The following is a 21965-nucleotide window of genomic DNA, read 5'->3' as shown; positions in this document are numbered from 1 at the left end:
AAGATAAAATAAAGTTGCACGATAGCATACCTCACGCAGTAGTGGCGCTGTCGAGGCACACCTCCGCCTGCACCTACTATGCGGATGACACCGAGGAAGCTATCGGCAACCTCGCTAAAACGGCAATAACAGCACCGAAGAAACGGATCCTCGAGTACAACCTAAAGATGGCAATAAAAAATCGGGACAAAGAGGTCGTTGCCCAGCAATCAAGGCTTTTGGCAACGCAAAATGGAGCGGAATAGGAGAATTTTGATTTTAATTTTATATTGACGGCCAAACCGTATTGCATGTAAGTATTTTATAGTTTTGTTATGTATAGTATATAGCATGTATTGTATAGTTTTGATATGTAGGTATTGTATAGTATATCATGAATTAATATTATCTGTATAAGAACTAACCAATAAAATTAAGATAGTTTTAAGAACACTGTCACACATTAACACCAGGCCATGGAAGTAATAATACAACAGGAATGCGCACTCACCAAAATGATGCAAACAAAAATAGACCTAACGAATTTACCTTAAGATTTATATTTGAAGTGAAAGAGGCCGCGAGCCGATAGAGAGGGTTACCACAGAGCCCTTCCTCTCTTTCTAACAATTGCCAGGATTTAGTTGTGTAAACTTTAGTAGATTTTGTACGAAGAGAGCTAGGCAAAAAAATTATTAAATTAACTCATAGACTACTGTATATCATATCATTTTCAAAAACAAATTTATAATAAATCATTATAAACATGTAATTTTAATGAAATATTTGGTATTTGTATGAATAATAATTTCATAAAAAATATTGGTAGTTGTGACGCACCCCTTCGATCTTCGACGTCACATTAAAATCGTTTGTAGAAATCGTTTGTGAAAATCGTTTGTGAAGCTGATCGAAGAGCAAGCAGGGATTCTTCTTTCTTCCTATTGTAGGGCAGGTGCTTGAAATGAGAAGGCTTTTTTCTTCTATTTTTAGGAGGCTTCTTTGCTTCTTGGAGGCTGCGAGCGGAATGATCGAGGCGGCCCGGACCGCCTATATTTATATGCGCTCTCCGCCGCGCGGGCGGTGGGAGGCGGGGCAAGAAATGCGTCGACCAATCAGAGCGCTTTGCACCATAAGCGCCCTCATTGGTACTATCTACTATCTATTATCGCGCCTAACAAGCCTCATAGTTTATTTATTAATAAACAACTTATACTAGGTATATTTACAAACTATTACCTAACATTATACTTAACTAAAAACAATAACTATAACTTTATTAGATCTCTACCTACCTATAGACATAACCAAATAAACTTTATTAAACTTAAACAAACAAATAATTATAAACAATTAAATCAATCATCTAATCTAAACAGTCTTGAACAGTAGTTTTTCTAAATACTTTACGACAAGACCGAAGTTGTCAAGATGACGGATGACGTTTATACTGTTGTGAGAGACGTTATGGTTAGGGTGACCATTAATTCGTACTTTTGAATCACTTTCCATTAATTAGGACCTGTTTCATTCAACTTTTTGTTTTATTTTATACCTAAGTAGGTATAATTAGGTATTATTGTGGCTGTTATCTTAGTTATAAGGCTGGTAAAGAGTTATGAGCTGTTGACGTTGAGCTGTTTTTTGGTGATAGATATGAGTATTATAAGATAATTTATCAAGCTTAAAACCGGCGGAAGCACTTAGGCTGAGATATTTTTTTTGAAATCTAATGATTTTCATCAACGTTTTAGGTACATAGTTGAGTTTAATGTTAACCTGTTTTGACACTTTCTTGTCAACACCACACCTAACTTAATTATATTTACTTAAAATTATATTTTCCCAAATTTCAGCTTTCCTTCCAATGAAGAAACATAGCAAAGGTGGTTCCAAGTAATTCCCACAAATTTTCATCATTTTAAACCCGATGATAAATCCCGATTCATCGCAAGTGTTTATTATCGTTACAGTCGAACTATAAAGTCCTGACAAGAAAGTCCTGACTATAAAGAGTGCGATTTTGCTAAGACTTTTTATCATTGTCAGTTATTTACTTACCTGTACATCGAATTGTTCGAATAATTAGTGACTTTGAGACCATCGACACCTATTCGCGACATGATAGATTAGAAGTGATGTCTCATGAATTACCTAAAATTATGGTCACCAAAAATAGAAAGAGATGGAGGGCTCCGTGCTGACTATCTCTGTCGGCTCGTTTTTTTGGTGCAGTGCGCATTCCTGTTGTATTATTACTTCCATGCACCAGGCAAAACAACAGCGATGACAAAAGGAGTGTGTGGCCACTGACAGGCGTCTGTTAAGTTCTCTGAAGACAGCTGACACTGGCCCTACCCTTCAAATGTTTGTTGCCATTATAATTGTAAGTGTGACTGTGTGAAACAAAGAAAAAAAAAAAAAAAAACAAGAAATGCACAACTGGGGGTTTTTAGTCGGTTAAAGGCCGACACTACCTGGGTCCCCTTCCCAGGTGTCTGTGTAGATTTTCCTCCAGGAGTGCAAAAAAAAAAAAAAATTATTAATAATATAACTATAGGTATATATATATAAAAGATAAAATATATATATTATAAGCTTCCACATTGAGTAGTGAGTAGTTAAAAGATGAAGACAAAAAACAACCAAACTCTCACAATATATTGATCTCTCAAAAAGGCACGGACATAAAGTCTGTGGAGTGATAATAAAATCTTTAAAAAAAAAAAAAAAAAAAGTAAATATAAATAAAATTACTTATAAACAATTTTATATCATCAATTGTTAAACAGTTTTGAAATGGCAATAACTTTTTTCTCAAATAAAACATAGGAACGGTTTATACATAGGATGTATTTACAAATCATACATTACATACGTAAGTAATTATATTTTTTAAAACTGCATTAAGTATAGGTATGTGTTGTTTTTTTTAAATATTGTGCTAGGATTGCTTTTAGAGTATGTAGAGTCAAGGTTGCTTATAAAAAAATATGAATACGTACTTTTTATGACTTAGAAAACCGTGTTTTTTTTAACATACTTACACCATTATTCTACTTTCTTGGACTGTGATTAGAGATGGACCGAAATTCGGTAGACATTAGGTTCAACAAACTTCGGTATTCGGCCGAAATTCGGTTCAAATGCCAAACATCCGGCCGCCACCTTTTTCTAAAATTTTCTATGAAATATAGTGTAGAATTTTGTCAGTGACGATTTTATTGGCGGCTGAGTCTACCCGTTATGCTGAGCAACTTTTGGAACCACTCTGTTATCTCGAAAAAAAACCACTGTTTCATAGTAGAGATAAACTTAAATGTATAAGTACTAGAACAGCTGTACTTATTAGTTTTTTTAGGATTTTTTCGGCAATTTTTGAAGTTGTTCAGTACTTCCGGTACATTTCCTTGCCTTCGGGAACTTCACTGAGGAAATTTCACCTGCGTATTAAAATTACAAAAGCAACAGATTTAACCGAATATTCGGCTGAACTTCGGTTCAAACCACATTCGGCCCATCACTAACTGTGATCAATAACTAGTAGGACTATAAAGGATGATGCAACATAAAAAAACCTAACAATATGGAATTTGTACCGGCGGCAAGCCAAAAACTGAACCGAGGTGTCGATTTTCAGCTTTATAAAAGTGTCAATATCTCGCAAAATTTGGATTTTTACTAAGGTCGTATTACAATATTCTGGCCACTCTTGAGCTGGCCTATCAGCCCTTCAAGGCATGACATTGACTTTTGGGACATGCCTAGATGTTTACCTCACAACCGACTTCTTCAGTAAAATATTATGTCGACGAAAAAGCAAAGTTATTTTGATTCAAAGACGACGACCACAACTATTTTTTTTCTGTAAAGCCATGTATTTTGTCTTTTGTAGTGATGACATTTTCATTTTGCCCTTGAAGACTTTTAATTGTAAAATAATTAGTTTTTTATATCCGATAAGTATGTACTTATATCCGAATCTTAATCATGGAGACCATAAATACGTCGTATGGAATGAATATTGATAATACTATGTAACATAGACATACATGATAAAAAACCGAAGGGTCAAGGGGGTCGCGAAATAGATTTTTGTACCAGGGGGGTCGCATCCTGAAAAAGGTTGAAAAACACTGGGGTACATGGTATTTTTGCAAATACCCAATTCCAATAGTGTTATAAAGAAAGCCTTTTCGACGTACCTACCTACCACTTTTTCATAACACTGTTGTACCTGCATGGATTTACAAGTACTTAGTAGAACATCTATCTGTATAATTAGGTTTCGGTGTTCATTTATATGCTCATTCATTCCATGAATTATTAAGTATAATAATTTTATTATAACTAGGTAGGTACCACCTGCTCTTACGAAACCCACCGATCCGCCGTAAAGCTTGGGAAGACCTATCAGTTAACTAGACCATGATAACTGAAGCTTATGGCCTTATAGGTACTTACTTATCTAAGAAGCTTACTCAGTCTAGTGTGGGTTTTTCTCATCATTCGTGTGTGTCGCTTCTTCAATGTCCTTTGAGTGTGTGTATTATCACATGGCATAACCATAAGGTTGCTAATAATTTCATTACTTCTATGGGCATAACTTATAATAATTATAGCTTAAAAACCAAGGCAAAGCTTCCCTAAAGAGTCGCCACCTAGTGGCGCCACACTGCACTACCTGAGGAACAAACTTTGCGTGTTCTTTTCACTTCTCAGGCGGTGACCAAAACTATTATATTTGTCATAATGATGTCGATTCTGAAGGCAGAAATTCTAAAGTTCGAGCTGTAAAAACTTTAAATTCTTAAATTTAAATTCGACTATGAGTGTTCCCGTAAATGTAATTTTTTGCTAGCAAAATTTATCTTTCCGAATAGCTATCAATATATAATTATAATTATTATCTGAAGCAAAATGTATGCCCAGTAGTCTTTGATGTAAGTATTGGATACAGTTTGCTCTTTGCATCGATCAGGTCAGATAAATAAATAGATAAGCTTTGTATCTACATAATATATTGAATTAATAATAATCTATGTTTCACATAAACCTAAAATTTACTTATTAAAAAAAACAAGTTTTTATGTATACAGGCAATAAGCACATAATTTATTGTCCTTTATTCTTAACATTCTTACGTTTAGCATTACTAGACTTGATTAAACTAGTTGTGTCATCGTTCAGCTGTTGGAAGAACGCCTTGGATGTCTTCAACGACTTGTCCGTATTAGCTTCAACACCCTTCTTCGTATTCCTCTGTTCTGTGACCTTTTCCACTTTTCCTTTCTTCTGCTGAAACTTCTTCTTCTTACGCCGTTCCCTCTTCTTGTCTGTGTCAGTTCTCTCATCCTTGCTCATTAGTTCTCCTGCTTTCTTCCTCTTAACTTCTTCTGGAGCCAATAATGCAGCATCACTGACAGCGACCGGTGCCACCTCTTCCATTGATATAGCTGGGGTGTTACTAACGATTTTAACCTCTGGCTGAGCAGCTTTTGGGGTGTAATGGTAGTGGCAAAGTGCATCAAGTTTACTGAACAAGCTGTTCATAGCTTCTCGGACTTCCTTGTGTGCTTCTGGCTCATTTTCATTCTCTGCATCATCAGTAGAAGAATGTTTCTGTTTGAGATACTCAGCTTCGTACACTTGTGCAAGACTCTGTTTGCTCTTTGAATGGTCAAGCACTTCAGGTTTTCTGAATGCCAATACATCTTCTGTTGGCTTTTCTTTCTTCACAACATCATCCCATGCTTTATCTTTGACTCTCTGTTTGATTAAATCTTCTAAAGTAATTGTAGTCTGCTCAGTTATTACTGGAGGCGGGCGTGAGGTCATATCAAAGTCGACAACTTCTTGTAGTAATGAATTTTGGGGGCGTTTTGTAGCATCTACTTCTCCTTTCAACTGCCACGGGGCTTCTGATAGAGATTTGTTTTCTAACCGAGTAATGGTCTGCTGAAGCCTCTCTTGGCGCATCTCAAATTCTGATTTCTTCTCAATTTTTTCAGGCTTTGCAGCATTTACCATTTTGTTAGTTGTAGTTTCACTGTCTTCACTCTCTCCACCATCATCTGACATATTTTTGTCCTCATCATCATCATCTTCATTCTCTGATCCATCAGAAGCATTTTCATCTTTGTCTGCAAAAGAAACTTTCTTGCCCTTTTTCTTTACAGGTGTTTGCTCATCTTCTTCACTCATCTGTTCATCATCTTGCTCATCATTTTCTTCAAAGTCAGCTTGGCTATCTTGCTCTTGACTCTCATTATTGAAGAAGTCATTGTACATCATATCCTTGCCTTCCTCTGCCTCCTCATCTGATCCTTCACTATCAATTTCATCAAACATATCTATGGACTCTTCATCACTGTCTGCTTGTTTTGGCACCTTTCCGTCTTTTCTCTCTTCAGTAACAAGAAACTTCTCCATATCTTGAAGCTTGAAAAATTTGTCATCCACAACTGATGGTTTTGACTTGATCTTTGGTTTCGATACTTTATGTTTTTGTTGAGGTTCATCATTTTCTGGCTCGGATTGTGAGCCTCCATCACTTTCTTCCAATTCTCCATCATTTCCACTAGCTCCATCTACTTCACTGGCATCATCATGCTCACTTTGTATTTCTGGGTCCTTAATAGGGAACAGCAAGTCTTTCTTTGCGGTCATAGAGTTGGCCACTTCCCATACAAGGCCATCCCAACATTCTGTGTTCTGTAGCTCAATTTCCTGCCAAATCTGCTCTTCATCAAAGTCTTTCACTATCAAATCAGGAAGAGCGGATGCCTTTGACTTACACTTATTATCTTCCTGTGATTTGGTAAAATCATACATAGATTTGACCAGATTTTTGATATCATCGTGAGCATCTTTTTGCACAGTCAAAAACTTCACTGGTTTCTGTGTAAAGAGACTGAATTTCTCAAGTATATTTTCTAGATCGGTAGTAGACATCTTGATTTACATAAATTACACGTTTACAGTAATATTTCAGCTACTTTTCATTACAAATTAACTATTTGTTTGTAGCCATGCGAAAAGAAAAACTACACGCACGCGGTGGCCAACACATGAGTTTGACGTCTGTCAAATTGACAATAATGTCAAGTGTCAATGCCACTTTTTTATGTTGCCATAATAAATAAATCGTTATTACATTCTAAAACTTCCCAAAAAAAATATACCCGTTTCCCTCACTCTCTATAACTATAATTGAACCAGGCAATCCCTGCACGGTTATATGAAATAGTCGAATATCAAGCATCAAGTCGGTGTTGATGTCGTACATAATGTACATAGACCATAGCTTATTTCTGTAACGTATATCGTTACTAATACCGACATCACTACCAAATCATTCATTCATAATGTCATAGACAAGATAAGATAGGTTTATTTTTACATTCATTCATTTCATTCGTTCTTCATTTGCTTTTGTGTAAAATTTACGATGCGTCGAATCAAATTTATAAATTTAATCTAAACAATGAAATTCCAGTCTAAATCATTAAAATTTTGCAACAGTAGAAAGCTGATAGTGTGACTTTACAACCAAGATACATTTTACATTAACTGAAGCAGCCTAATTACATCAAATCTGACTCGTAAATTACAAGTACTCTGGTAAGTAAGCTAACTGTATTTTTTATTATTTCCTCATCTTTGCTTCTCAGTTCAATGATTAGGAGCATAATTTAATTGTGGCGCTTCCTCATAGCGTAGGTTATCGATTTGAGTGGTAAAAATGTGGAAGCGAACCATCCTTGAACTTTTGAAGTGGCTTGTAAATACCACGCTCAGTATTGTAGTGAAAGGCTGAAATGGGATCAACAAGTGAACGAATTAACCACGGCGCAACTCAAACTCATGATGGCTTATTTTGATACGGTTAGCCACTAATACCGCAATTTAGATAGCCACATACTTAATCGTTTCCAGTTTCTGATTGTCTTGTTTTACTTTCTATCATGTAGGTAAGTAGAAGAAAGAAAATTCTGTAGTGTTTTTAGCGTTCCGTAGCCAAAATGGCAAAAACGGAACCCTTATAGTTTCGTCATGTCCGTCTGTCCGTCTGTCACAGCCGATTTACTCGGAAACTATAAGTACTACAGTGATGAAATTTGATGGGAATATGTGTTGTATGAACCGCTACAAAAATATGACACTAAATAGTAAAAAAAAGAATTGGGGGTGGGGCCCCCCATACATGTAACTGAGGGATGAAATTTTTTTTTTCGATGTACATACCCGTGTGGGGTATCAATGGAAAGGTCTTTTAAAATGATATAAAGTTTTCTAAAAAACATTTTTCTTAAAGTGAACGGTTTTTGAGATATCTCAAAGTCGTAAAAAGTATGTCCCCCCCCCTCTATTTTTATAACTACGGGGTATAAAATTCTAAAAAAAATAGAGGTGATGCATGCTAATTAACTCTTTCAACGATTTTTGGTTTGATCATAGTATCTCTTATAGTTTTTGAGATAGGTTGATTTAACTGTAATTTTGGTTAAGTTATTGTGCTTACTACGGAACCCTTTGTGCGCGAGCCCGACTCGCACTTGGCCGGTTTTTTACGCTAGTGTTTGTCACAGACTCGCTAAGAATATATCAATAAATTGTTGCAGCAATGGATCAGGACCAGCCCATGGAGATGAAGTTTGGAGGCAACAATGAGGTGGGCGGCCTGGAGCTGTGTATCGTGTGCGGGGACCGCGCCTCTGGACGACACTATGGGGCCATCAGCTGTGAAGGTATGCTTCTTGTTGTCTTTTATGTAGCAGGTAGAATGTACATTTACAAGCAATGAAAAAGTTCCAGTGGCTATAGCAACAGTGCTTCAGAATACTACCTACTAAAAATGTACTATGACATTTTGTAAGTGGAACTTTTTCATTCCATGTGAGTGTAATATGATTTACTCCCATATCCCATATGCAGAAGAATCTCTTGAAGGAATCCATAGGAAGTCACTTTGAGTTAGTAACAGCAATAAATTTACTTTTCATAACACACTCCTCCCATTTGCTTACCTTCATATTAAACCTCACCTTCCTTCGCAGGCTGCAAAGGCTTCTTCAAGCGGTCCATCCGCAAGAAGCTGGGCTACCAGTGCCGCGGGACCATGAACTGCGAGGTGACCAAGCACCACCGCAACCGCTGCCAGTACTGTCGCTTACAGAAGTGCCTGGCGTGCGGCATGCGCTCCGACTGTGAGTGTTACCATGCAATATTGTATTTTTTTTCTTTTTTAATTTTGTTTGCAGCATTGCAATCTATAGCAATAGGCTATAATAAGCAATCTCCTCTATTTTGTATCTCCTTGGGTTGTTGTAGTAAAGTGAGTGTTATCCATGGAGTCACTTCCTGCATTCAAAATTTTACTCCTGAAAACTGGAGTCTGACTTAAGGATTTTATGTTAACTATGCATTCGTTCATGAATTAATGATTAATGCCGTCATTGCCGAACTGTAGCAAGGAGTCTTTCATTTGCATAACAATAAAATGCCTTTGCAAGGATACAAGAACCTTCAATATAACAGTTTGATGTGCTATGGTTATATTTTACCATAATTTTCGTGCTTGCGTGTTTGTGATCTCAACTCGAGAAACGGTCTATCTATACCTATAATTTAAAACCCCTATATCTTCCAAATTGTATCAACCAACCTATGTCTATATTCTATATCTATAATCAACCCAACTTTTTGTGAATCTGAAACTATCCATCTCCAGTCGATTGATCCATTGACTGTTGTTTCGATCAATGGACGTTTCACGCTCAAACTACGCAAAATTTGTCTTCAAAACGTTCATTGGTCATTAGTCTATAGATAAAACATCACCCTTTCACATCTTGTTACATCTGCCTTGGCCTTCTCTCCATCTACATCCAACGTTCAGTAATTCTTGCACTATTGCCCACAGCGGTCCAGCACGAACGCAAGCCCATCGTGGACAAGGTGAAGTCTGAGGCGCGGGAGGGGGGCCTGCACGAGCGACAAGCCGCCTACTCCAAGCTGCTGGGGCTGGCGGGGCAGGCGCAAGTGGGACAGGTAATAAATTAATGACTATTTTAAAAAAAATAGCATGAGCCCTGTGCCCTATGACGTATGCTTATGTCTGGTAAATTAAGTTCATTTATCGATTTGATAGCTATCATAGGACTCAAGCTATGTTTTACATAGTAAACATACATAGGCTTTGCCCAGCTGTGGGAAACCAAACAGGCTATTAAAAAAAAAAGTATAAAGCAAAGTCGCTTCCCGCGTCAGTCTTTACTATGTGTTTATGGTTAGATATTTAAAACTACACAACTCTTTATCCCGGACCAATGGTGTCGCACGGTTTTGAGACCACGTCTCCAAGGGTGCAAGCACATTGATTAAGATATCGTGGACAAGGTGAAGTCGGAGGCGCGGGAGGGGGGCTTCCACGAGCGACAAGCCGCCTACTCCAAGCTGCTGGGGCTGGCGGGGCAGGCGCAGGTCGGACAGGTAATGGATAAGATTTATTTTGGAGTTGCGTTAAGAATTATGCCGGTAAATATTTTAAATGTGAAGTCAAGGGTATGAATGTTGCGATGAAATACTGTATTTTTTTTTTAATACTATGTATCGCGACATAACACTCGAACACTCCATGGATGTCATAACTGTTGGAAAGTTACCGCCGTGTTTCACGAGAAGTTAACATTATACACTGAAAGGTATTAATTGCTACCTCCTTATAAAATGGATGGCCTTTCCAAAACGAATTGTCATTTAAATTTTTTATCTACTTACCTATATTATTTGATTGAACTTCCATTTGGAGTATCCCTTTCTTTAAGTTCTGGGCATGCGGAAAGCGACGACACGAGATGATAGAGTGTCATTTACATACAGTCATGCAAAAGCTATCGCTCGATATTTTTGCTAATGCCTTAACAACCCTGCTAAAATCCCAATCCACTCGTTTTACCATAACCCAATAACCTCTAAAATTATATGTTATCAACAGATAAACCCGAAGGAGGAGCCGAGCGACGGCTACGGGCCGGTGTCGCCCGCCGCGCCCGCCATTAACTTCGCGCTGGCGGCAGCCGTCGCCTTCAATAAGGGTAACCCTGGTAATGCTTAGTTTATCCTGTTCTTTATGTTAAAGGTTTGCGCCTTACCACAAAAACTTAGACAGTGTTTAATATTTTTGAGCTGTCAAACGCCTGATCAATCTATCAAATTTCGTTTTAAACAGTTGTCAAACAATGTTTAAAGTTTTTTGTAGTGTTTAAAAATACATACTCGTAAATTATCTGCCTGTGCCTGTGGTATTCCGATCCGATGTCAATCAAAAATTGTAGATATTGGGATGAAGAAATCCGAGGAAAGAATGTTGTGGAGCTCTTTGAGAGTGGCAGCAGGGGATCACAGTAGATACCTAATAATTGTGGTATATTAGCGTAAGTAGGTAGATGTAATATACCCGATGTCGGGTAGTCTGTTAACAGCCAATACACGGTTTGAACATCGCTCTCGTATTTTATTCTAAAAACTATTCCTAAACACAATATTGGCGACGGGTTTCTTATCTACGCGTGTTGTAAAAAGTTTGTGCAACATAATTATAAAAAGGAATTAGTGAAATTACGGGATAATGGCGACAAATACAGTGTTGGGTAACAGCCTCGTGTTCGACCACCGCGCGCAGGAGTGGGACATTTTCAAAAGTCGTTTTATGCAGTACTGTCTGGCGAATGACCTCACGGAGGAGTCGGACAAGTCCGGCACGAGGCGGCGCGCCGTGCTGCTCACTGCCCTGGTGGAGGACACCTACCGCGTCGCGAGGGACCTGGCTTTCCCTTCGACATTGGAAGCGCTCAGTTACTCTGATTTGATTGGCAAATTGGACGCCCATTTCCAATCAAAGAAGTGCGTTTTCGCCGAGCGATACGCGTTCTACAGGGCTGAGCAACGTCCAGGCGAAGAGTTAGCGGAATGGGCGGCGCGAGTGCGCAGTCTAGCACAGTTCTGCGATTTCAAGACGGAGTTGGAAACTGCGCTCCGAGATCGGTTCGTGCTAGGATTGCTAAATAAAAGCGAAAAGGAGAAGCTGTTCTCGGAAAATATCGAGACACTGACCTTCAACAAGGCGTTGGAGATAGCTCAAGGAGTCCAGTGTGCGCGCCAGGCGCTGCAGGGCAGCGGCGGCGGCGGCTCCCGGGGCGCCCCGGACGTGTTCGCGATGCGTCCAGGGGCGCCCGCTCCGACAGCGGGAAGAAAAAAGTGCAGTGTTTGTGGCTATCATAATCATGTCAAAGAGCAGTGTCGCTATGCTCAGTTTACGTGTAAAAAGTGTAACAAGCAAGGTCACTTAAGTCGAATGTGCAAGTCAAAGTCAAAGTATAACAATTTTTTAGCTACGGAATCTGACGACATCTGTGAAGGTATTTATGATATTTACTCAATTCAATGTATCAACGGTAAACCCATGCAGTTACAAGTTGTCGTAAATAACAAACCGGTTCTATGCGAGATCGATAGCGGCAGCGCCGTGTCGGTGTTACCGGCTGATTTATATAATGAATTGTTCGCACCAATTACGACTCTAAACAAATGTAACGTACGGCTTAACTGCTATAATGGAACTCAAATAACTCCAGCTGGGTACGTGACGTTATCAGTTAAATCACAAGATCAAACACAAACTATTAAGTTTTTTGTCATAAACACACCTTTATCGCAGCTTCCGTTGCTAGGCAGGGATTTTATAACTAAATTTAACTTGCATTTATGCGGTTTAAATTGTAATAATATCAAGGAAACGAGCGATATCAGTGTAATTAGAAATCTACAAGATAAATTCTCCGACGTGTTTACGGACAAACTTGGTACATTTAAACACTATAAAGTTAGTTTAAAAATTAAAAAGGATGCCGAGTTAAAGTTTTTTAAACCGCGTACAGTGCCTTTAGCGTTAAAGTCTAAGGTAGAAAACGAGTTGCAAAGGTTACTTGATTTAGACATACTAGAAAAAATTGATCGAGCGGAAGTAGCCACGCCTATTGTTCCCGTGTTGCGGCCAGACGGCAATATTCGAATTTGTGGAGATTACTCAGTTACTCTGAATAAAATATTATTCACGGATAAATATCCACTACCACGGATAGAAGATTTATTTGCCAAGTTACACGGGGGAGTAGAATTTACGAAATTAGATTTATCGCGTGCGTATAATCAATTTTTACTCGATGAACCTTCTAGTAACCTTACTTGCATAAATACGCACAAAGGTCTGTTTAGGTATAAAAGATTAGTGTTTGGGTTATCGAATGCACCGTGCATTTTCCAAAAAAACATGGAAAATTTGCTCGCCGGCATCGAAGGAACCTGCTGTTTCATTGATGACGTATTAATTACCGCGCCGAATAGAGAACTTCATTTAAAAAGGTTAGAGGAAGTACTCACAAGATTTCAGGAAGCCGGACTATGTGTAAAACCTGACAAATGTGAATTGTTTAGGGAATCCGTCGAATACTTGGGGTTTGTTATAGACAAAAATGGTCTCCATAAATCTAAAAAGAAAGTGGAGGCAATTTTAAACTGTTGCCAGCCAAAAAATGTAACGGAATTGAAATCATTTTTAGGGATGCTCAACTACTATAGGACGTTCGTACCAAATGCTTCTAGTATTTTAGAGCCCCTTCATTCATTACTAAAAAAGGATTGTCCGTGGCAGTGGGGTGATGACCAAAATAACGCATTCGAACGCATAAAAAAGGAGTTGGCGTCTGACACGGTTCTGGCACATTACAACCCCTCGCTGCCCACGGTGCTGACGGTGGACGCGGGCCCGGCGGGGCTCGGCGCCGTGCTGGCGCAGCGGCAGCCCGACGGACAGGAACAGGCCATCGCATATGCTTCCCGGTCTCTGTCTAAAAGCGAAAAAAATTATGCACAAATACAAAAAGAAGCTGCAGCTATCATTTTTGGCATAAAAAAATTTCACCATTATTTATATGGTAGGGCTGAACCTTTCACACTTAGAACAGACCACAAGCCGTTAATCTCAATTTTTGGCAGTAAAAAAGGTGTCCCGGAATTAGCTGCAAACCGGTTGCAGCGGTATGCGTTGTTTTTGTCGGCTTACAACTTTAATATACAATATATTAAAAGTTGCGATAATGTGGCCGATTTTCTTTCACGCGCTATAGAAAGTTCACAAACAATGTGTCATGAAACGACGGTAAAGGAAGACGAATCATTGTTTATAAACTTTATGTATGACGAACTAAAACCAATTACGGTCGATGACATACGAAATGAAACTCTAAACGACCACATTTTAATTAAAGTTACAGAAAATATTTGTAAAGGTTGGCCAAGAAAGAACACTGACCCAGAACTAAAACCATTTTTCGATTGCCGACTGCAATTAACAGTTGAAAAAGGTTGCATAATGAGGGGTCACAAAGTAATTATTCCCTCTAAATTTCGCGAACAACTTTTGAACGAGTTACATCACTCCCATTTCGGGGTAGTTAAAACCAAAAATGAGGCACGGAAGCGAATGTGGTGGCCCAACATAGACCGCCACATAGAAGAGAAGATAGGGTCGTGCGACGCGTGCATCAGCCTGCGCAGCGCCCCGACGCGGGCGCCGCTCGCGCCCTGGCCGAGGCCGGCGCGCGCGTGGAGCCGCCTGCACCTCGACATGTGCGCGCTGCCCGGCAAGCAGCTGCTCGTGGCCGTGGACGCGCACTCCAAGTGGGTCGAGTGCTACGTCATGACGTCTACTACCTCGGATAGTATTATAGCTAGGCTATGTGACATGTTTGCGAGGTTTGGAGTGGTTCAAACTTTAGTAACCGACAATGCTTCTAATTTTACGTCAAGTTTGTTCGAAAATTTTTGCACAGCTAACGGTATTGAGCACATAACTAGTGCACCATACCACCCAGCGTCTAATGGACAGGCGGAAAATACCGTCAAAACTATTAAAAATGGTATAAAGTCTATTTTACAACAAAATAATGATAAAACAGATTTCAATAATAAATTAAATTCATTCCTATTTGAATACCGCAACTCAACACATTGTACGACAGGTTTGTCACCCGCCCAGCTGTTGTTGGGCCGGCCGCTGCGCTGCCGTCTCGATCTCCTGCGCGTTCATAGTAATAATAATGATAACATTGCGGATGCGTCAGAGTCATTAGCTAACAAAAATGTTATTCGAAAACAGATCTTACAGCGTAAACAATACGGCGGAAAAAGGCGTGTGGACTTTGAGATCGATGAACTAGTGCTCGTAAAATCTTATTCCCACAATGGTACAAAACATACGTGGATAAAAGGAATAATTAAAAGTAAAATAGGATCAAGAATGTATAATGTCTTCATTCCACATTTACAATCAACATTAAGAAAACACTGTGACCAGTTACTTAAATTTAAGGGCGGTCTTTTAGAGGACAGTGTGAATGACGATGTGACTCCAGTAGAAGGAATTTATCAGGGAGGGGATGAAGAGCAATTATTAGACAATAGCAGCGGGGAAGAAGAAGTATCAGACGACTCATTTGGGAGTTTCGACTCGCCCATGACCTCCCCTCGACCAGCCGAGAGCGAGAGGCCACCGCGACCTACGAGCCCGACGACCCCGCCGACCACGAGCACGGAGGCCTCCAGCCCGCCCGGCGGCGGCGGCACGCCCGGGGGCAGCCCGCCCGCCGGCGCCGCTCCGTCTGCAGCCAGCAGCGCGCCCGCTGGCGCCGCAGCGCCTGCAGAAGTCAATGAACAGACGACGGAGCCTTCTCCCCCCCGCCTTTTTGATAACCCATTGCGTCATCCGAAAAGAACCACACGCAATTGTAACCCTAATTATAAAATCTAGTATTTATTCATGTAAGACCTGCTTAGGTAGATTAAATCAGATAAGATTTAGTTTTAGATTTAAGATAAGTTATTGTAATTTACAACAGATAACCAGTGTAGGTCTCAGGGTAGGTTAAAGTTAATTATGTACTTACCTACTACGTACTTACCTATGATATGATTGTTAGCATAGTTGTATTCTATTGGTGGAGGGATTGTGGTATATTAGCGTAAGTAGGTAGATGTAATATACCCGATGTCGGGTAGTCTGTTAACAGCCAATACACGGTTTGAACATCGCTCTCGTATTTTATTCTAAAAACTATTCCTAAACACAATAATAATATAACGCTGGTAAAAGTCTAGTGCTGCAATGCACCTCTGCCCATCACGCAAAGTTCGTTGCTACTTTCTTTTGTATTCATGAATGCATCAATCAAAATTATATTAGTATGATTTACAATAAATACATGTTCTATGTCTCCACAGTCTCCCCCTACTTAAACGCGGGGGCGCCAGCCGACATGGAGGGCGCGCGGCGGCAACAGATCATGCTGCAGACACAACTGGCCAAGAATCTCTTCAAAATGGGACAGTTTGGTGAGTCATAAATGTGTCTTGTTAAATGTTATGTAGCAGATTGGTATGAAATCGTAGCAAACTTGGAGCATTTTAGTGCAGAATAGTATATTTTGCTATGGAGTACCCCAAGGTAGTATCTTTAGCCCACCACTGTTTCTAATTATCTGAAAATTTTATTAAAAGCATACAGCGAATAATTGAATGTGCTCGCATTTCTATTACAAACTATGACAGTTAAAAAGGTTTTTATTTATATATCGAAGACACATTATAAAAGTAATTCGATTTTTCATTTAAAAGTTTAACATGTTGTTCTACAGGAGCTATAAACGAGTATCTGCAGTCAGCCTACGCAGCTACACCGCCTGATGTGCCGCTCGCCTCGCACCACGCCGCCGCCGAGACTCAACATGAAGGTAAATAGAGAAAGATTATCATGTTAGTATAGGCTTACCTCAGTTTCGGATGCGCAAAAAAATGCATCGTTCTGATATACAATAGATGAGTCTTTAATCACACTGGATCATTGAGCTTTGACAAGTAGCCGGTAGTTAGTGGTTGGATAAACAAAGCAACCAAAAAACCCATGATGTTGATGCCTGAAATAAATGGATATTATTATTATTATTATTTTCTTCTTCCAGAAGCCCCCTCATCGATCTTCTGCGTGCCGCTGACTCTCCAGCTGAATCTGAACCAGGGCGCGATGGGAGCGGCGCCGCTCCGCCTCCACGCCCTGTGCGAGGGCGGCGCCCGCCTACTGGCCGCCCTGGCTTCTTGTGCTGCTAGGCTGTGCGCTCCTCATGACATGACGTAAGTGATGTTCACCCATCCAGGGTGGGGCCGCGGCAAGGGTTGCTTAACCGAGTGATCTCTCCATCATTGCTATAAAGACAACATAGATCTAAGCAGGTGTAAAAAGTATGTATCTACGACATAGATCGTAACTCCTACCGATTGCAAACTCAGAAGTACCAGGCGCTCATAGAATCAAAGCATTCTTCTTTATTTATCTTTGTCTCTCTACGTCTCCACGCCCTGTGCGAGGGCGGCGCCCGCCTACTGGCCGCCCTAGCTTCGTGTGCTGCTAGGCTGTGCGCCCCTCATGATATGACGTAAGTGATGTTCACCCATCCAGGGTGGGGCCGCGGCAAGTGTAGCTTAACTGAGTGATCTCTCCATCACTGCTATAAAGACAACATAGATCTAAGCAGGTGTACAAAGTTTCTACGACATAGATCGCGTAACTCCTACCGATTGCAAAACTCAGAAGTACCAGGCGCTCATAGAATCAAAGCGTTCTTCTTGATTTATCTTTGTCTCTCTACGTCTCCACACCCTGTGCGTGGGCGGCGCCCGCCCACTGGCCGCCCTGGCTTCGTGTGCCGCCAGGCTGTGCGCTCCTCACGATATGACGTAAGTTGCGATTACATGGTAGTCAACTCTGGGTGAGTTATAGGCTTTATGGGTTGCTTAACCGAGCGATCTCTCCATCATTGCTACCAGGCTATCATAGTTCCCAGCTGTTCTTTTTCTCTACGGCTCTATGTCGCATATATAATATCCTATCGATTTTAATCTCAGAGGTACCAGGCGCGCATAGAAGCAAGGCGTTCTTGTTAATTTCTGTTTGACTCTACGTCTTTACGAGATATGCAAGGAAAGCATACCTACAAGTACTTCTTTTCAGTTTATCAACATTTTAATATTTATTTATGTTTCAGGTTCGAAGTGCAAGTGACACTGCTGAAGAAGTGCTGGCCGGAACTGTTCGTACTAGGACTCGCTAAGTATTCACAGGTAGGGATTATAGTTTGCAAAAACTAAAATAAGCCTTTTCTTCTGTTATCTGCGTTCATTTTCTGTTGGTATAAAGTTTCCACTCGATGTGGCAGTTTGTATGCCATCAAACGTAAACTTAGTTTACGCAAATTTACAAAACCTGTACTAGACATACTTAAATTTTAATAATAGCTTCGGCTAAAGGCGCCACCTTATATGTAAGAACATGGCATCCTTAATATTTGTCGTATTAGAGAAACTATGCGATAAAAGTTACAGTATCCACAAGCAATGAAAAAGTTGCATTACAAATTGTGGCCACCAAATAATCCCAATTTTGTTGTAATATTCTGATACGCTATTTATTGTATGGATGGTATTATTAAACTTTCTCACTGCAACTTTTTCATTGCTCATGAGTGTATATTGTATAACATTGTTTCCAGGAGCTGTCCCTACAAACGATGATTCCTCTGCTGGTAAACCACCTGCAGACGATGCTGCGCGAGCGAGCCGTGAAGAAGGAGGATGATGAGGACTTGCTGGCCGCTTGCGATGTCGAGGTAACCAGTGGAATAATAATGCATAGAGCTAGACTAGGGCTGGTCAATGTCAATCGCTGATTGACCAGCTGCTACACGGATTCGTTGTCAGCGTGGATAAACGTCACTATGTCGCAATTCGCCATCAATAAGGCGCTGGGAATGGTAGAACGCACATTAAACGCGTTTATCGACGTCGATAACAAACCCGTGCAACGGCCGTACCAATTTGACTGATTCTTTAGAGGTGGTCTTGGTCGGAATATCGACGCTCATGTATCAATACCTACTATTTCAGAAGGGCTAGTCAAGAGTTTTGCATCGCACTCACTCACATCGCGCAGCTTCAAGAGCGAACGCGACGGAGAACTTTTGTCACGTCTTAAATAGCGCCCCGTGCTACAGGGCCTGAAGAAACAGCTACTTACACACCAGAAACCTTTACTAAACCTCACAATTTCTATCCCCAGGTGTCCCCATCAGACTACTCCGACGAGCGAGTCGCCGAGGTCTCGCTCGGGCTGTCCCGGCTCGCCCGGGTGACGTCGGCGCTGCACGACGCGAGACTCACGCGCGCCGAGACGTCGCATCTGCGCGCGCTGTGCCTGTTCTCACCCGGTGAGTCGTGCGGGAGTCACGTGGGGAGGCTGGTGGGTTGTGGTCGATGGGCGGAGGCCGAGTGTGTCCAATTACTAACGTGTAGTAACCGTGGGGATTAGTCAGTGAGATAAGATGTCAGTCATTGAATCTGAGCAGACTTGTGCGTCAGATGTTAAGGTACAGGTTAAGGTCACAGCACACAATTATTAGCGTAACGTAAATCGCCTTTCTTTTCGTCTGTCGCTAGCTCGCAAACGTCTGATTGACAGAAGAAAAGAAAGGCGATCCGTTTACGTTACGCTTATGTGTGCTGTGACCTTTATACGTCACATGAAGAGGCTCCTTTCATGCTCCCTGAGAGTGTCTAAAAGGCAGGGTTGAAAGAAAGTATTTTTCGCTTCAGGACGTGATAGATAAGACTTCTCGTGAAAGTGTACTTATGCAACCATGCCGTTCAATTTATATCAATATCTAAAACTTTCCTTCTTTCCACAGACGGTGCCCCGGAAGCGTTGACCAAGAAGTTGCAAGACATTCAGATGAAGGTGCTCCGTTCCTTCAAGGCGAGCTACCAGAACGACGAAGAAGACCGCATGGCCTCCTTGCTTTTAAAGCTGCCAGTACTGCGCAGTTTCACCGCAACCTTCTTGGAAGATGTCTTCTTCGTAGGATTCGTAGGCGACGTGTGCATAGACGAGGTTATACCGTATTTGCTGAACTCTGAACGCTGATTGGTCGGTGTGTTTTGTTTTTAATGTCTATGGAGGGTTTGGAAAGTATTTTTTTCGGTATTAGTTTACCGTTTTATTAACTGTGTTAAAAGCTGTTTTGATAGATAATGAGGCTGTTTGAAGGTGTTTTGAAGATTATAAAGGTGCACGACAGATATTTTTTAAATATTAAGTATTAATACGTAAATATTGGACTAATTTTGATGATTATTTATCGCATCGTTAAAGTTACACTTATAAATGATTAATTAACGTTTGACGGATCCGTAAATAATGCAAGAATATAATTATCAGAGTATAATATTCTCTGAAAAACATAAGTTTTATAATAATATGTTATTTGATGAAAATAAAACATATTTTTACTGTATTAGAAATTCAGAGGCTTTCTACATTGTGGTGCTTAAAAATATTGTGGTTATTAAAAAAAACAATGGTGTTTTAAGTAAATAAACTATTTTATTAAAATATAAATAAAATATAAATTATGAGTAGGTAGCATATTAAAAGAATAAATTGTGCAATTTCACTGATTTTGAGACAAAATTTCCATTTGGTTAATCAATTTTAGTTTCTTATTATAATAATTTAGATCTCTAACAATTAGGTTTAGGTACTTCTTAATTTCGTCCAGTGTAGTTATAGTTTAACTAAAATAAGCTTTAATTCTATTTTGAATAATTTAAGGACATTATTGTTCTCTTAACTTATGTGCCTTTCGCGAAACCTACATAATATACTGATAAGATCATGTAACGCCTGTTTTTTTTAATCATCATCAACCAACAACCTCCACTGCAGTCTCTAATGCACATCACCGTTATCGACGTATATAAACGTCACTTTATCGCGATTTGGGATAAGCATGATGACTGACATGCACAATGAAGTGTCCACAGGGTGGACTTAATGCTACAAGCGTTTCTGTAGGTTGACTGGTAGCATCAAGCAATGCAAGAAAATTTACATTAAAAATTGTTTATCTACGTCGATAAAAAAGTGCCGAAGATGCCCCTGACCATAGCCAAAAAAAAACAAAAAACACACACTCACGCCTTGTACTAATGTACTCCCTTGCGGGGTAGGCAGAGGTACATTGCTGCACCCACTTTTCACCAGAGTGTTAGTCCCAATGTAATAGGGGGCGGGCCTATTGCCATTTTACGGGCACATCCAAGACCCGAGAACAAATATATGTGTTTAAACAAATATCTGCCCCAGCCGGGAATCGAATCAGGGACCTTCGGCTCAGTAGTCAGGGTCACTAACCACTACGCCATTCGGCCGTCCATAGCCAAGGAGCAGCAAAACTCTACTACCCTCAGACTAACCACACTAGGTAGTTAGTCTCCGGTCTAGCTATGATATAAGAACTAGACACACTGCACCATTTAGTTTTTTTATACATATGTTACTGTAAAAGCCCGAACAACGGTAAATCCTAAGATTTACGCGTAAAACCTAAGATTTACCAACTCTTAATGGTAAAAGCCCGAAAGATTTTGCGATTCGCACTTTTACCACTATTCACTTGGTAAATCTTAGGATTTACATTAAGGCACGGTAAATGTTGAAAAAGCCAGGTTTTATAACTTATAACCTCCGTAGTCGAACAAAGCGTCCGTAGTCGAGCGGGCTTCAGTGATCGTAACTGATCACTGAGGTTTAGCAACAACCAGCATGGTCAGCCATTGGATGGGTGACCGATTTCAAGTGGTTCTGATGTCTGACAGTCGGGTTGCCCACTTACCCGACAACTCGCTCAGCACAAGCTTGCTTGTGTTGGGGTCCACCAACCCGCACTAGGCCAGCGTGGTGGACTAGATCGAAAGCCTTCCTTCATTGGAAGGAGACCCAGCAGTGGGGACGTAATGAGTCGTGATGATGATGATAACTT

The 21965-nt window shown here is 40.3% G+C and overlaps 2 protein-coding genes across 4 annotated transcripts; one reads left to right on the top strand and one right to left on the bottom strand.

The window, feature by feature from the left end:
• Positions 1–5063: 5063 nt before the first annotated feature.
• On the bottom strand, positions 5064–7059 carry LOC105382644 (U3 small nucleolar ribonucleoprotein protein MPP10). Its single transcript, XM_011552563.3, has one exon. The coding sequence runs from the start codon at positions 6931–6933 to the stop codon at positions 5095–5097; it is 1839 nt and encodes a 612-aa protein (XP_011550865.3). The 5' UTR covers positions 6934–7059; the 3' UTR covers positions 5064–5094.
• Positions 7060–7385: 326 nt separating this feature from the next.
• On the top strand, positions 7386–20824 carry LOC105382666 (orphan steroid hormone receptor 2). 3 transcript variants are annotated; one of them, XM_048630899.1, is made up of 13 exons: positions 7387–7602; positions 8604–8729; positions 9039–9188; positions 9905–10032; positions 10979–11087; positions 16321–16431; positions 16734–16829; positions 17058–17158; positions 17461–17528; positions 18138–18213; positions 18642–18758; positions 19208–19355; positions 19833–20824. In XM_048630899.1, the coding sequence occupies exons 2-13, from the start codon at positions 8606–8608 to the stop codon at positions 20066–20068; spliced, it is 1464 nt and encodes a 487-aa protein (XP_048486856.1). In that variant the 5' UTR covers positions 7387–7602; positions 8604–8605; the 3' UTR covers positions 20069–20824. The 3 variants fall into 3 exon arrangements, with proteins under 3 accessions (XP_048486857.1, XP_048486856.1, XP_048486855.1); XM_048630900.1 differs by lacking the exon at positions 17461–17528 and having other exon boundaries at positions 7386–7602; positions 9908–10032; positions 17058–17226; XM_048630898.1 differs by lacking the exon at positions 17461–17528 and having other exon boundaries at positions 17058–17226.
• The last annotated feature ends 1141 nt before the right edge of the window (positions 20825–21965 follow it).

Source organism: Plutella xylostella, chromosome 27 (genome assembly GCF_932276165.1).
Source record: "Plutella xylostella chromosome 27, ilPluXylo3.1, whole genome shotgun sequence".
Classification (NCBI taxonomy): Eukaryota; Metazoa; Arthropoda; class Insecta; order Lepidoptera; family Plutellidae; genus Plutella; species Plutella xylostella.
Note: the sequence above shows the minus strand (reverse complement) of the source record. Positions and strands in the feature narration are given on the sequence as shown.